The sequence below is a fragment of the Mytilus californianus genome, unplaced genomic scaffold, assembly GCF_021869535.1.
Source record: "Mytilus californianus isolate M0D057914Y unplaced genomic scaffold, xbMytCali1.0.p SCAF_10, whole genome shotgun sequence".
Classification (NCBI taxonomy): domain Eukaryota; kingdom Metazoa; phylum Mollusca; class Bivalvia; order Mytilida; family Mytilidae; genus Mytilus; species Mytilus californianus.
The window spans coordinates 38,003,309-38,021,101 of NW_026262582.1; the positions used below are offsets into that span (position 1 = coordinate 38,003,309).

A 17,793-nucleotide genomic window follows, 5' to 3' on the forward strand; every position below is an offset into this window, starting at 1 on the left:
ACAATAACATTTAATGACATATTAACATACATGTATTTGTATTAGATAAAGAAGTAATATCAGTTTTTTTGGCATTTTTTTATGATTTATATTGATTGTTGTATTATTTCAATTAATATAAAAATAAGGAGATGAACTATCCACCAAAGTTCAAATGAAGAGGATGAAAGCAATTATAGGCAACCGTACTGCCTTCAACAATGACAAAAACCCATACCGTATAGTCGGCTATTATATAAATAGGAATACACCAATCATCAGCCCATGTTACATATTATGAATATAAATAGACATGTGCAAGGAATTAATAATGATATTGATATAATAAAATCAAGTTAACTATAGCAGTTTTTTTTTATTGTAAAACATTGATAACAAATCAAAGCCACATTGTTGCATATTTCTTTAAGTTAACATGAAAAGTTGATGGACTGATAAAAACACAATTTGTTGAATCAGTGAATGTTTAATTTTGCATAAAATTTGATGAAACTTTTTCATCTATCTATTGATAATTTCTGCCTGATCATAAAGGATATAATACAAAATGCTTCGAGGCAATAGTCTAACTATAAATAGATCTGTAAATGAAAGAGAACTAGAGGCTCCAAGTCTTCATGTTATTTGGATTAGGAATAAAAAATACCGCAAGGATCATATTATTCAGAACTAAAAACCTTTCATGTTTTTGGCTTAAATGTGTTATCAAACTGTACATGTGGACATGTAACAAAACAAAATGTGGTTAGTTTCAATCTACAGCAAATACAATGCTATTATTACAGCTGACCGTAAAAATATTATGAAGCAGCATCTCATATCACAAAACCTACTAATATTATATTAATGAGTCACATCACTGTTCAAACTTAATAAAAAAATAATCTTTTTTTACATTGTCTTAGTAAAGCAAACTTTAGTTAGGTAAAATTACAGGCAAAAACATAAACTTCCAAAAAAAAAATTAGATTACAACAATCATCATTTAATTTTTTTTAATCATAATTCAATCACCTAACTCTACTTTAAAACACTTCAAAAACAAAACTAGGTCACAGCAGCTTTCTTTTTATACCTCCTAGGTCTATGGTTGCTAAAGCTACTACATCGACTACTGCTTCTCCTGTAGCTTAGCGAACTGCTGCAACGACTTGTGCCACGACTATTTATAAATAGACTAGTGCTACTTTCCTCGTCAATAGATAATACTACAAAGTTCACAATCAGGTCAAATCAGCCTTTTCTATTTATAAGGAGAAACTACATGTCTTTTCAATAACTTCTTATTATAAATGCCTTTTAGTTTGAGTTACATCGGTTATTCAGGAACTTTAAAATACAAATATTAAGATTTGCATTAGGGATTAGATAAGTTTTAAGTTATTAAACACCAGAATAAATTTTAGGCGAATTTCAAAAATTAAATAAAGCAGAGAGAAACTTTAACTTATAATCAAAATTCCACCATATAATATATCAGTATATACCTGAAATTGATGTGAAAATATAAACTTATGCTAAGACTTTATGGAAAGATTTAGTTTTCATTTGTTTAAATGTTTAGTAGGACATCAATGTCTATCTACATCTGTAAGTTAAGAAATCAATTGTGTAAAATTTTACCTCCCCCCTCCCCCCAAAAAAAACTGACTAATATCAGAATCTTTATTTTGAATTTTGTCTTCCATAATTTCCTTTAAAGCCTTCAAACTTTTTGTAATTGAAGAAAAAAGTAAAAGATTGAAAAAATAACTTCATTTTGAGATCTTGTCATATATATTTTGAAGAAAGCAACTGCTTTTATAGGACTATAGCTATCAATCCTGAAAGATCATTTTACTACAAGATGTATTATACAAAAAAGTTCATGTGAGTATTAAAAAATCTTCTTGGGTAATGCTGTAAATTAGTCATTTCAGGCGAAATAAGTCCATTTCAATGTAATGACATAATTTGTATTCCTTTTAACTTATAATTTTCAACATAATATATGAAAAAAAAAATAGTACTTTTTGCAGTTTCATGCTCAATAATATCTTTTATGCCAACCGCAGCCTTTTCTGAGCTTCAGGTCTAGTCTCAAATTAGTGGTAAAAGTGCTGAATGGTGAAAATGGATTGTAAGCAGTTGTGTATGCAAACAGATAAGAAAAAAATGAGGGAAAAACAACAGACATTATACAGAATTATAGAACCAGTGCTCTATTATCTAAAGTGAGCTATAAAAGGGAGAGAACTATGGTACTTACTTGCTAAATCTTCATCTTCTAATGGATTCCAATCAAAGTTTTTAGGATATCCCTGAGGGTCAATAAACGGTGAAGGAAGAAATCCTTTCTTGGAGACAAGAGGATGGTAACGATCAACAGCAAAATTATATGACAAGGCTGAAAAGTACAAAATCTGTAACAGTGAAATCATTTAACATGGCAGTAAATCATAAAAATTCAGTTACAATAAAAGAATGAATGTGTTGTCATGCTAAGCATACCCCTTTCATAATTCAAAGTATAAAAAAAATAGGAAGGTGTCTATTAAACAGATCTGAATAAGGGCACACACATTAAAACTCATCACTATTGAACAGCTAACAAAATATGACATCATTCTGTTAAGTACTGTAAATTCAGAAATTACTGAGTGTATTCATTATTGCGATTTTGGCATTTTAGACTAAAATGCGATTTTAATCTTTGAGAAAAATCTTAATTCATATAAAAAATTTCAAAATGCAAGTTTAAATTATTGCGATTATAACCTTGTCGCATTTTTCGCAATAATAAAAACATCGCAATAATTTCTGAATTTACAGTAGTTCCTGAGAAAAGTGTGTAGAATTTTTTTACGTTCATTCAATGTATTGAACAATTCAAAGTATTGGCAAATGGAAAGTAGGTATGACAGCTCTGAAAAGTGCTCACACGTTACATATCATCACTGTCATGCTTCTGACCATATTTGACGTCATTCTGTTATGTAGTTTCTAAAAAAAGTGTACGAAAGTATTTGTAGGATCAACAAGACGGACAAGGTAATTGCAATATAAACCCCACTTTTAAAGTGGGGGTAAAATAAATATAATAATTATCTACCCATTATAAATTGAACTTTCAGACCAACCAAGATTTCATTTTACAAATTAATTTATCCATTTAACCAGTGGCAAGGATATAAATGTGTATTTTTTCAAATTGTACAATCAAAACAGCCATCTTAAAATGAAACAATCTTCCTTCCTATAACTTTACAATGACATGTAATTTATGCTTTTTCGTTGTATATTTAGAGTTTAAGATATTCAAAATAATTAACATCTTTCCTGAGCTTATTATTAATATGGCCATCTTCTCTGCACCTTTCATTATTCCACCACTGATTAGAGATTAAAAGGAGGAAGACCAACTATTCAAAGAACTTCTTTTACCCTTTTTATCTGTACCGATCATTTTCGACTTTTTTACAATCCAAGATGGCAAAAGACCCCCATACTACAGTCTTAGGTCAAAAGTGTTTCACCTATTGGAAATTTCCCTACAATTTCATATAAAAACACATTTTTAAAAACATTGTGAATAAACAGCTGCGCCATGAGCGCATGATACGCCCGTCGTCTTGTGTGTGAATTTTTATGCAATAAGCATAAATAGTTTCTGACATACCGCGTGACATGCGAAAACCCCCTTTTTTTTAAACAAAAAACTCAATATCTCTAAAATAAAATTTTGAATCAAAACCAAAAAGTATACAGATCTTTAGATTAATTTAACTAAGAAGTGTGTAAAATTTTAAGCAATAATCATAAATCGTTTTTGAGATACGGGGGGACATGTGAAAACCCCCCTTTTAAAAAAAAAAAAAATCAATATCTCAAAAATAAAATTTTGAATCAAAACCAAAAAGTTTACAGATCTTCAGATTAATATAACTAAGAAGTGTGTAAAATTTCAAGCAATAATCATAAATCGTTTTTGAGATACGGCGCGACATGTGAAAAACCCCTCCCCCTTTTTTTACAAAATACTCAATAACTCAAAAACAAAATTTTGAATCATCACCAAAAAGTATACAGATCTTAAGATTAATATAACTAAGAAGTGTGTAAAGTTTTAAGCAATAATCATAAACTGTTTTTGAGATACGGCAGGACATGTGAAAAACCCCTCCCCCTTTTTTAACAAAATACTCAATATCTCTAAAATAAAATTTGGAATCATCACCAAAAAGTATACAGATCTTAAGATTAATATAACTAAGAAGTGTGTAAAGTTTTAAGCAATAATCATAAATTGTTTTTGAGATACGGCGCGACAAGAGAAAAAAAACACACACCTGTTTTAGTTACTAAGTCCCGTAACTCAAAAAGTTTTAATCTTATTTTCACCAAAAAGTATACAGATCGTTTGACCATCATAAGAAACAACTATGTTAAGTTTCATGAAATTTTGATAAGTCATTCTCAAGTTACGGTGCGACATGTTTACGCCGGCCAGACAGACGGACACCGGACATTTGTATACCATAATACGTCCCGTAAAATTGACGGGCGGGCGTATAAAAACTAATTTATTTTAACTTGTAAATGTGTACAGTTTTTTAATGGTTATTATGAAATATTTTTGTCATGTCATTACTGAAAAATCTTGATTTGTATGCAAATATTAAAATGAAGTGTCATTTTTTCATATATAGCCATATGATTTTTTTTAGTGCAAAAATTCCTGTTTGTCTTTACAGTGAATTCCCTAAAAGTATAAATCATAAATATATTTCATAACTATTGCAAGAAACTGCAGACATTACTGTATTTAATGAAAACAAAAATCATTCTATTCTGACAAGAAATATCTTCAGTAGAATTTTTACTAAAAATGTGTTTTTATATGTATATGAAATGATAGGGGAAGTTCTGATAGGTGAAACACTTTTGACCTACGACTGTACCTTGAATGTGATGTTCTTACATACATGTTCACCACATGATCATCTCTTTTTATTAATAAGATTTACAAATCGGAAGAATGTGAGAAACATTGAAAATTTTCATCCACCGACAATTCACATGATTCAATAATAAGTTATTGATTGTGGTAGACAAAAAATAACCACTCCATCAAGGCATAGCAGGATATAAATTATTGGTTTATAGCTAATATTAGCTATAGGCGATTCTCTAATTCTTAATCATCAGTATCAGATTAAATACGGTCCAACTGTTGTCTGCTAGAAAAACAATAATGAGTTAATATAAAAGAGATTCAGTTTGGAAAAATCATGTATGTAAACTTGGAAGTTTTATCCTCTTACAGATTACAACAGCTTCCATTTATCAGATTTTTTTTTAATTCGCAGTTTGGATCTTAAAAGGGTCAGCTAAATTTTCGTTTTCATATTTCAGAGTTTTGAACATTGCATTTAAATGTCTTGTTGGGTAAATTCTTCAATAAAATGTCTTCTGTGAAAATAACAGAAATTGGGCACATGAGAAAATTTCAAGATATATGGTATATTGTATTCTATGAATATCAGACAAACAACAAATAGATAATATATAACTCATTTAAGATTACTATTGAATAATGGATGTATTGATTGATGGCAAATACTACAGGAATATCAGGAAGAGAAAATAATGAGAATATGAACCCTGCTTTGTACTATGCCAAAAAGCTGAGTGTAAATTTTTGACATACTAGTTAAAAAAAAGTAGCCGTATAAAACCAGTCTTACTCTTATCCCTAAATGCTGTGTTCTTAGCAAAGAAGCGAAACATCAAGTCTTATGTTTGACCCAGCTGGGAATAGAGCCCATGACCTCCCACATTTGAGGAAGCATACCACGATACCACCATGGCAGTCATTGGGAATAGAACAAGTGGTGAAAAATACACCTAACAATCAGATAGTAAACTTTCAATGGTATTTTTAAACATGTTTTACCAGCTGCTGATAGTACCGATCTGTAAAAGTGTACAATATTTTTTAATTTTCAGGTCATAACTATAATAAATTCACCTACCTGCTGCTGATGGTACCCATTTTGACCAGTAAGGTCTAGCAGGTTTTTTGGGAGCTGGGTGCCAAAAAGGTACTGGTGGTGCTTCACCTACAAAAACATTTACTACATTAAACATATAGTGGCTGAAATACTTCTAAAAGTTACAAACATTAATAATCATTTTAAATTTGTAGTTTATAATAAATTATATACATCTCTGTTTCCCATCTCCAAGAGTTGCTTTCCCTTTATATGGGTCTTTAGAATGAATATGAACTTTTTACTAAAAATGCAAGAATAAACAATAATTTATGGTCCAACATTAGCTCCCATGTAAATAGTTTAATGACAAATTAACTATGCATTGCTTATAATTATGGTAACAAATCATACAAGGAATGGAGGTAAAGGGAGATTACTCACCATAAATTTGTTTGACTAGAGCTTTTTGCTTCATGGCGATCACCTCTGGATCCCACAGATGGAGCTGTCTTCTGTTTGGTGTCAATGACCTCAGAAGTTTACGTCTAAAATACAAATTAGAAATATAATCTTACATATCTTAATCAGTTTTCCTAAACATATACAAGCAGCTGTGAATCATTTAAAAAAAGAATTTCAGACTTAGGAACTGTCATAGATCAGGGACAGACATGTAGGTTGTTTCCAGCATACCCTAAAACTTCCAATGCGTGTAATAAATCAAATAGAGGTACTGAAATCAGTCATGCATTGTGTATTATATGCACATGATGCAACTCCTTTATCCTATGATCTCACAAAAAAAAATTAGTCTCTTGAATAATTGGCATTAGCTCCAAATATACATCCGGTGGAAGTCATTCATGAAAACTATCCGTCAAAACAATTAATCTTGGACTAATAGAATCTGGAATGAAATATATCAAATCCACCGAATTACACAGAAGCATTAAAAATCATTACAGCAAATTAAACAACAAATTATCATACCTGTATGGCAACTTTTTTTTCTAATCAAACATATGTCATTATGAATAATTTAAAACCCGCTTAATATAACCAATTAATGACAGAGAAAACATTGTTCATTTTTCATGTCATTAGGTAAAAATCAATCTTATATAACTAATTGGTTCAAATTAAACTGATAAATCAATGTTCATTGTAAATGAATCTAACAAAAAAAGTACATTAAAGTAATTTTATGTTTCCTCATTTATAGTTATGAACTATTTGTCAGTAAGAAAAAATGATGAAAATGTTAAAACTTGCTATTTGATAAAAATCAGTATTGAGGAATATTTCTGATTGATCCAAATTACGGACACACCTGGTTGATAATTGTAAGGTTTCCTTTAACATCATCATAAATTCACATAATGAGGATGATTGATTGATTGATTGGTGTTTATCTCCACTTTCAGCACTATTGTGCTATTTCTTGGCGGTCAGTTCTTATTGGTGGAGGAAGCTGGAGTGCCCAAGAAAACCACTGACCTTCAGAAGGAAAATTGACAATCCTAGTCAATTAAGATTGGAGTTAAGCCCATCTGCCATGTGAAGGATTCGAACTCACAACCTCAGTGTTGACAGGCCAGTGATTCTGTAGTTTGACTACCTAAGACTACTCGGCCGCTGAGGCCCCCCTAATGAGGATGACAATAGTATTATGACCCACATGACAACCCAAATTTCCTTCATCAAAGTCTTCTGCTTTTGATTGAAAATTCATTGTCACTAGATAGGTTGTCACTTTGATAAAATTTATCACATTGCAGATGTCTGACAATTGTCATATTTCTAGTTGCTTCCTTTATTTCCTTAACTTCTAGTCATTGTTTGTTTGGTTGAATGAAACAATTACAGCCATCTTCAACGATGGAATTGCACCATAATTAAATCAACTTCTACAGACAACATTGTGTTGTGGGAGTCCTATAGTGATCTATGTTGACTTTTGATAAAAATAGAGAAAGCTTTAATATTGAGACTCAGGTGCAATGATCGTTCTCCCTAAGTAACTATAATGCAAGATTCATACGTTCAACGAATATCTGTCAGAATTTTACTGTTCTATCTCAACACTTCCAATTGCATTATAATGCAGCTTATTTATTTAGCTTGACACCAGAAATTCTGAGAAATATATTGTTATAGTGTTGTATCTCCAATATTTTTCAGATATTTTTGCTCTAGACAATTTGTCAACAAAATTAAGTTAGTAATACTATGCTGAAATGTTTAACCAGATTTGATCTAGATCTATGAGTAATTCTCTGACAGAAAATCTTTTCAAAATTGGGGAATACTACAGAATTCCAAAATCCATGGCCTATCTCCATTAGAAAAGTAAGAAATTAAAAAAAAAAGACTTGTTAAGCTGTTTCAACAGCTCTTTTATTATGAAATTAGGAGTTTTCCTTTAGACTCAGCATAAAAAAAGAAAGTCACAGTGGTTTTAGGTTCTCAACAACTTCGTTGATTTTTTAAAACTAGATACATACATGTATGTAAGATATTAATGAGGCATTTTAGAATGTTGCATATCTAAATGAAATTCTATAAAGACAAATATAATTCCTTGATGATTGTATGTGATCGAGTATAAATCTTAACCTTGAAACAGTTACTATAAAAAATGCTGCAGTGCCCAGAGTACAATATCTATACTTTACAAAGAAATGCAATGACCTTTGGTTTTTACCACCTACATGGACACAATATTACAGAAAGAAAACGAAAAAAGAAAGATCAGTGAATTATTGAATATATAAAATATTTCAAATGCAAAAATTATTCTAACCTGAATCTCAAGATTATCTCCCATGGCTAATGATGGAAACTATTAAGAAAACAAACTGTCTTCTGCCAACAAAAATAACACACAAAAGAAATTCAATATAATAGCTCGTAATACCCCATAGTTACTACAGGTGATTTTAACTTTCTATGGGATTATGACAAAAAAATTACGGGTTCCGAAACAATAAGATTATAAGGGCTTTAACATAATGAATGCTCTGATTTTTAAATATTGATTTTCACAATTGAAATTCTTATTTGATTATGGTCTTTAAAGAACAGTGTAATCCGATAATATACTTGGTGTAATTAATACATTTAAAAGCTTTTTAATCAATGAAAGAGAGAAAAAGGACACTCTTCAAAGGATGAACAATTGATTTTTAATGTGGATTATTTAGCAGCTACTTATGAATAAGGTTAAATTTGGGGACACATGAATGAAACAGCAACCCAACTGAACAGAAAAAACAAAATAAGTTGGACTGTGAGCTCTTGGTCACTAATGCTACCTCTGCTATAAGTATTTGGTAAATTGGATATTTAATGAGCAGTGGATGTGGCAATGCATCACATGGAATAGCATGCTAACATGAAGGTTGAAATAAATTTCAAGGTGCACTGATCCATAGTTAAGTGCCAGTCTTTGTAAGAAAAATTTCAAAACATGGCCAAAAAATACCAACTGACCTAACCATACTATTTTGAAGTTACCCTAATCCTGAGTGAGTTAGAAATGGTAGGTCTTTCGTTTCTGCGTGTCTGGTAAACCGAGAAAGTATTAGATAATTTTTGGTTATAATGATAGCGAATTACGGAGTCAGCTCCCTTTAAACCAAATTATATCTTGAACCATTATAAATTTTGAACATAAATTAATGTTAACTTGAGTGGGTTTTTGTTTGTCATGTTTTCAACTACTGCCTGATTCTTTTGTTGAAGGCCATACAGTTGCCTATAATTACTTACATCCACTTTATTTGAACTTTGGTGATTAGTTGTCTCATTGGCAATCATACCACATCTCCTTATTTTTATATACTACAAAACTTGTAATTATAAAAGCATACACCTGAAACACTTGTATGATTTATCTCCCTAATACAAGATACAATTCTGCAATGAATTTAGATAACAGCGATCCTGTTCATTTTGAATATTTAGTATAATGTGTAACTTCTGGATTATAAGATCTTCTCTATGTGTCTACCTCGGTACATCTGTTTCTAGGCAAGTGTCATGGGTGTCCATACATAATAATTATCTGTAATATTTCCTCCATGCTATCTGTATATTAAGGGCAGCTATTTGTTTCCCAGGGTAAGTGCCACTGAATGTCTCTACATTATAATTACCTGTAATATTTCCTCCATGCTAGCTGTATAGTTAGGGCAGCTATTTGTTTCTGGAATTCCTCAGCCCCAGTCTGTGTCTGTAGTTGATGTATGGACTGCTTGGCTACAGTCAGTATACCAAACTGTCTCATCTTGTATCTGAAAATATATAAAAGTAAACATTATTTAATTTGTATCATTATTATTGTTTAAGTTAGCATAGGTACGTGTCATCTGAAAATGCTTAAATCTGCAATGACCTTTTACCTGAAAAAAAAACAAGTGAAAAAGAATTTTAAAAACAGAAAACAATTAATTATACCAAAATGCACTTTTACAATTGTTGCAGAGAATTTGGATAAAAGTACAGGCTGACACAAAAGGCCAAGGATTTTGAAATAAGATAGTTCTAAATGCATATTCTCTTTCACATTAAAAAAAATCTTTTTACTGCCAACTTACATTTGTTAGCTTATGGGACCTTTGAATTATCATATGCAAATATTTTTTTGTACAATATCCTGTTTTAAAGTGTCAAATTATGATGCTGTAATATTTAGCAAAAAAAGTCACTGGCATGGTTAGTCATATTTTATAATGGTCCATTATAAAACATATGACTTATAAACCATATATAAATGGATTTTAATTTTACATGCATTAATAATTTTTAACTAAATCCTTAACTCTTAGGTTGATGTAGTCCCCTCAGACAAATTTAATTCACTAATGGGACTTTATATAAATGTTTATCTTTAACAAAAGTATTAACAAGATTTTGTTAAAGCATATTTATAGTATTATTTGTAATATTACATAAAAATAAACCAGGAATGATTAAATACTTTAAAACATGTGAGCCTATTTAAATAGGGCTGTTTCATTGTAGGGGGTATTTTATTTTATTTTATAAGTTTTGACAACAATTTATGTTTTTTTTTAGTATGGTTTGAGTTCTACTGCAGAAAAGAGTTTTTCAAAGGCAGGCAAAAGATGAGCAAATTGCTTAATATTGAAAACTGAACACTAGAATTTTCAAGCTTTGTTTCGATTTTGTTGTTTTCTTTTTAGGGGTAAAATACTTTATAACCATTAAAAATCTGAAATGAACAGAATCAATATACTGAGATATCAAATGCTGGAATATGTTATAATTATCCAAAAACATTTTTTTAGAACCCAAGGAAATATGATATCTGCCATTTTTTTGTTCTGACTGGACAAACTAAAAATTTGAAAGGGATTATTTCCCTTTGACTTTACAAAATACTTTTGTTTTCATTCAACTTTTTTAAATTAGGAGGAGATAATCACATTCAAACATTTCTCTGAAAAAATGAAAAAAAAAATGAACAAATGTATTTACCACTTAATAACCCACAAAGATAAATCAAAACGATTGGATGATTGTTGGTTGCTTAACATCCAGTGGCAAATATTTCATGCATGTTCAGAATGATAAATCAAAATGAGAAAACCAAGTGTCCATCAGTTGGTGACACTTAGTGACATAACTCAATAAAATAATCTAGTCACGAAGTTTGTAATACAGCTATACCACATGCACCAAGAATCTGCAGCACCCCATTTGAAGTGTGATTTAATATAAGAGAATCTTATTGACAAGGAAAATTGTGAGCTTTTGGGACAAGCAGAGGTGAACAAATATACCCCTGGTTCAAAATACCTTGCGATCCATTTAATTTGGAGTATATCTGTAATTTTATTGTTCACAATTTTTTTAATTGTAGAATATCTGTAATTTAATTGTTCTAAAATTTATGCTGTCATGGTCTCCTTTTCTCATGGAATAATACATATATTGCAGTATCATATATCATTCCCAGATTAAATCCCACTCAATCTCTTAAACATTTATGATCAGGTTCTTGAATTGATGTTCAAACAGACTATATGAATAAAGAGATGTGGCATGACTGCCTAAGAGACAACTTTCCATGATTATGGACCAGTGGATAAGGATAGTAAGTTATATAAGGCTGCATCATGACAAAATGAGAAACAATTCAAAGAGAAAACCAATAGCCTGATTTTTAGAAAACACAATAAATAAAAAAAAACAATTATGCATACAACAACCAACGTACTGCCACTGTATTACAGACAGGGATATAAAGAATGGAGTCTGGTTAAACATGTTTGAGAGACCTCAACCCTACCCTAACAAGGGACAGTAGTGTTAAATTGCAAAAAAACAACAGTTGAAAGGGGTCCTGTACTAAGCACAAAAACAAGGCATATTTTGCAATATCAACTAAGTACTCACTTGTCAGACATTTCCTCCCTAATTTTACAGTCCAAACAAACAACTGAGAACTTAAGAACACTACACCATCATAATTTATACTTTGTCTTGCAATCAAAATTGACTTTAAACCTAAGCTTCCTTCTATTCAAAAGAACATTCAATTAAAATTCTTTTCAAATCATAGACTTATAAATCACTTTGGATTATATTACAATGAAGGCTAATCACATTTAATTCAATTGTGTATTTTTAAAGTAAAAAGTGTCATCTTTCTTGATTTACATTTTATAACTTAAATTCTCCTTACCCTTGATACTGCAAGTGTTGATTTTATGCTCACAGAAACAAAACTTAAATATTCTGTGCGTGCTATTTAAAAATTTATAGCAAATATAAACATCCTTAATGCATCATGAAAACTTTCACAAATCTCCACCACTGAGAGACAATGAAGTTATCAATTTTTCATTAAAATATCTTGTGTTTGGGACAGTTAAAAACATGAAGTGTTTATACAATGTTCAGTAACTAATTATAGTCCATTAAAAATACAAAGGCACCAATTCATCTAATCCATTAGATCAAATCTACAATCACAATTGAAATATAAAAATATGTAAAAGCCTACAAGGTTTGCTACATTTGCTTAGATAATTGGTCCAAAGGCCCATAGAGACAATTTATCACAACTTAGTACCACCAGTCCTTGATAAAATCAAAGCTGGTCTTGAAATGAATTTTCTAAACTAGAATAAATATATATAGACACTTACTTAAAAGTTATGTTTCCCGGAGAGAGGTGTCAGTGTCAATTCACAGCCATGTTTTATAACATTAATTTGCTCCAAATTGTCAACTTATTTGTTAATGTTTGTACAATAATATATAAAACTTTCACTGAAAACTAACACGTTTATAAAATGAAGGATTTCGCTATGTAATATGCACCTGGGTTAAATCAAAATTTCAATAAGTATAAGATTTAAATTGTCAATTTCAACCCAGAACCTGAGATTAAAAAGATATTTATCTCTCAAGTACATTTTGTTCAAATAATAAATAATTCTTTATTATAATCCGTTATAATATTACTAATGAAAGGAAAACACTAGAAACTAGTGTTCAAGGTATTTGTTAAAATATGTGTTCGTAGATTTTGATTTAATCAGGCAAAAATACAATGTGGTTATTTCATCAAAGTTTAAAATGAAAAGAATGGCCCATTTAATATTAAAGAACAGGTTTCTTTATGGCTTAACCTTGCATTGCTGTCATAGCGACGAACTATTTGGTTTTGAATTTCGTAACTTTTTTTGGTCTAAACATCATGAACATTAATCTTTCTGCAAAAACATATGTAGACCACAAAGACATAGAGTTCAAGGTTAAACAATTCATTTCAAAAAGAGGCAAAAGATCCCAGAGGGAGAATCAAAACTCATAAATTGAATAGAGATAGACAAACTCATTTCAGAAAACTAATAAAATGCTCCGCAGGGCGCAGCTTGATACGACCGCAGAGGTCGAACCCTGAACAGTTGGGGCAAGTATGGACACAACATTCAAGCTGGATACAGCTCTGAATTTGGATTGTGATTAAATATTTGACACAGCATAGGTTTCTGACACAGAATGAATGTGGTCTAAGAACTTAAAAATTTTAAATTGGACATTCAACTATTATGGTCCAATATCCAAAATCTAAATACATGGTTAGATTCAGCATATCAAAGAACCCCAAGAATTCAATTTTTGATGAAATCAAACAAAGTTTAATTTTGGACCCTTTTGACCTCAATGTGGACAAAGTTGATAATGGGGCCCAAAAATCAAAAATCTAAATACATGGTTAGATTCAGCATATCAAAGAACCCCATATATTCAATTTTTGTTGAAATCAAACAAAGTTTAATTTTGGACCCCGATTTGGACCAACTTGAAAACTGGGCCCATAATCAAAAATCTAAATACATGTTTAGATTCAGCATATCAAAGAATCCTAAGAATTCAATTTTTGTTAAAATCAAACAAAGTTTAATTTTGGACCCTTTTGGACCTTAATGTAGACCAATTTGAAAACAGAACCAAAAATTAAGAATCTAAATACACGGTTAGATTCGGCATATCAAAGAACCCCAATAATTCAATTTTTGATGAAATCAAACAAAGTTTAATTTTGGACCCTTTGGACCTCAATGTGGACCAATTTAAAAACGGGGCCCAAAATCCAAAAACTTAATACACGATTAGAATCAGCATATTAAAGAACCCCAAGAATTCAAGAATAAAACCCCATTGAAATTGGTCAAGAAATAAGCAATTTATACGAAGTATCTTCTTTTGTACAATACTGTGCAATTGAATATTTCTTGCTATTGCGCAATACTGTACAATTGACAATTTCTTGCTATTGCGCAATATTGTGCTATTGGATATTTCTTGCTATTGCACAATACTGTGCAATTGAAGATTTCTTGCTATTGCGCAATACTGTGCAATTGAAGATTTCTTGCTATTGTGCAATACTGTGCGATTGAAAATTTCTTGCTATTGCACAATACTTATTTTATAATAATTTACACATCCTGTTTGGTGTGTATCTCCTACCATATCGTTATTATTTGCTTTTAAATATAAAACAGAAATAACCAACTTAAAATGGAAAATTTTAAAAGAAAAAAAAAAGGAAAAAACCCTCCCCCCCCCCAAATTTTTTGAACCCCCTTATGATTCATCACCCCCAAACTCAATCCCAGCTTTCCCTTTGTGGTATGGTACCTTGCAGTACAATTTCAGAGAGATCCATACACTTGAACACAAGTTATTGTCTGGAAACTAGAAAAATGCTTATTTTTGGCCCCTTTTTGGCCCCTTATTCCTAAACGTTTTGAGCAATTACCCCCAAAATCAATCCCAGCATTCCCTGTGTGATATGGAACCTTGTGGTACAATTTCAGAGAGATCCATACACTTGAACACAAGTTATTGTCTGGAAACTAGAAAAATGCTTATTTTTGGCCCCTTTTTGGCCCCTTATTCCTAAACGTTTTGGGCAATTACCCCCAAACTCAATTCCAGCTTTCCCTTTGTGATATGGAACCTTGTGATACAATTTCAGAAAGATCCATACACTTACACACAAGTTATTGTCATGAAACTAAAAAAATGCTTGTTTTTTGCCCCTTTTTTGGCCCCTAATTCCTAATATTTTGAGGCAATTACCCCCAAAATTAATCCCAGCATTCCCTGTGTGATATGGAACCTTGTGGTACAATGTCAGAGAGATCCATACACTAACACACAAGTTATGTCTGGAAGTTACAAAAATGCTTATTTTTGGCCCCTTTTTGGCCCCTAATTCCTTAACTGTTGGTACCATAACCCCCAAAATCAATCCCAACCTTCCTTTTGTGGTATTGAACCTTATTGTAAAATTTCATAGAGATCCATTCACTTAAACTAAAGTTAGAGTGCGAAAACCAATGTGTCTTCGGACGACGCCGGACGACGACGACGACGACGACGACGACGACGACGCCAACGTCATACCAATATACGACCAAAAAATTTTCAATTTTTGCGGTCGTATAAAAACAACAAACAACCGTCTACAAAACACTACATAAAAAATTTAAGATTGAGAAACACAAACCCCACCTGAAAGCAACAGATGGGGATCTCTTAAAGTATCTTAAAACTACAACATTAAATCAAATGAGGAACAGTTGTGGAAAACATTGTATGATAATTTTTTTGGCACAACAACAATTTCTGGTATAACCTTCATCAGGTATGCTCCAGTTAAAAAAATAGGAAATCCAAAAAATATTGGAGAGCAAAAAAACCAAATGGTGTATCAACTGAAAAAACTGAACCATCTTAAGTCAACTTTCTAGTCTGTTATCTTTATTCACAAGTCAGAGCAATATCATGTGTAGACACTAGTCTTTTATTGAAAGCCATACTGTGTTATATATGAAATTATGTTGGATCATCTTAATAGTAAGCTTCTAAATTGATATTTCTGACATGTTTTTAAGTATGTAATTTTGTAGGTATTTTGTTAACAAATAATAACAGCTGTATATGAATATATATGTTATTTAAAATGTTAACAAGGCTAGGAAAGAGTAAAAAAGTATCAACCTAACCAGGTATGCATTTAATAATATTGAATTATCTCCCTTAGTACATATTTTGACAATGTCAAAAAATGAAAGTTGAATACTAAAAGAATTGACAATGGAGGAACATAAAATAACTAATCTAATATAGGGTACTAAAGTAAAGATCTTTTTTTTTTTGTTATCCAAATTCTTCAAATGAAGCTCATGGATTTTAAACTTTTATGTGTATGTTGTCAAGTAAAACCTTGCTCCCACACAAAAATCTGTAGTTTTCACCCTCTTATCTATTTATATATATAATTATATATGTACAAGTCTAAATTGAAAACAACATTCAAACCTATGATTGCGTATGATAAAACAAAACAAAACAAAACAAATTTCTTAGTAGAGGGGGTTTAAATACAACAAAAACAACATTTTCCAAAAGACCAAAAAAAGTGAAAAAGTATATTTTAACAAAACGCATTTGACTAGCAGGTCGAACAACAGATGTTCTTAAACCCTGCTGACTGCCATGGCGATTGCCAAATAAACAGATCACCAGATGTAACAAAATGGATCTTAATTATTAATTTAATACCAAACAGAAAACGATAAACTAGCGGAAAAGATGGTATACAGCAAACATGAGGTGCAAAAATTTGTACAATATATCCGGATTTCGACAATTAATGTCTCTTCAGTGATGCCAGGAATTGAAATGGTATTTGGAATGTCATATAATTTACCTCAATTTAGGATTGACTCTTGAATTTTGAAGAGTTGAAATAGGATGGATGGATTATATAAACCTGAAGGTAAATATAATACAAGCCCAAACAAAAAAATATAAACAAGTCTAAATTGAAAACAACATTCAAACCTATGATTGCATTGGCATATATATGTATATATGAGTCAGTTGTCTAAAAAAAACTTCCTTCCAAGCCTTTTACATGATAAGGGATAGTTTGTACCATCATAACAACTATATCAGTGTATATATATATTTTATCATTGGGTAAATCTTACAACAGCCAGGTATAGATTTAGTTTTTGAATTATCTCCCTTAGCACACAAAGAATAAAAAAGTTGAAAATTTACAGATAACAGGACAAACAAAACACAAGAAGACTTTTTAATAAAAGAATAACTCATTTGATTTATATATCTTAAGCTGATTAATGATTTTCAAAGATGACTCCTAGACTTATAAAGCAAACTGAAGAAAACTGCACATGTCAACTTATATAATTAAGATTTTATACAAAACAAACAGGAACCAAAAGAGAATTTTCCAGAT

General features: G+C 30.8%; 1 protein-coding gene across 1 annotated transcript in view; it reads right to left on the reverse strand.

Annotated features, from left to right (window-relative positions):
* Positions 1-17,793, reverse strand: part of LOC127718071 (inversin-like) — a 94,243-nt gene that overhangs the window by 4,417 nt on the left and 72,033 nt on the right. Inside the window, exons 20-24 of the mRNA XM_052223971.1 lie at positions 10,133-10,270; positions 6,417-6,520; positions 6,015-6,101; positions 2,249-2,386; positions 1,076-1,208 (exon numbers count right to left, since the gene is read on the reverse strand). Coding sequence (XP_052079931.1) covers positions 1,076-1,208; positions 2,249-2,386; positions 6,015-6,101; positions 6,417-6,520; positions 10,133-10,270 — 600 coding nt within the window. The remainder of the gene's footprint in view (positions 1-1,075; positions 1,209-2,248; positions 2,387-6,014; positions 6,102-6,416; positions 6,521-10,132; positions 10,271-17,793) is intronic.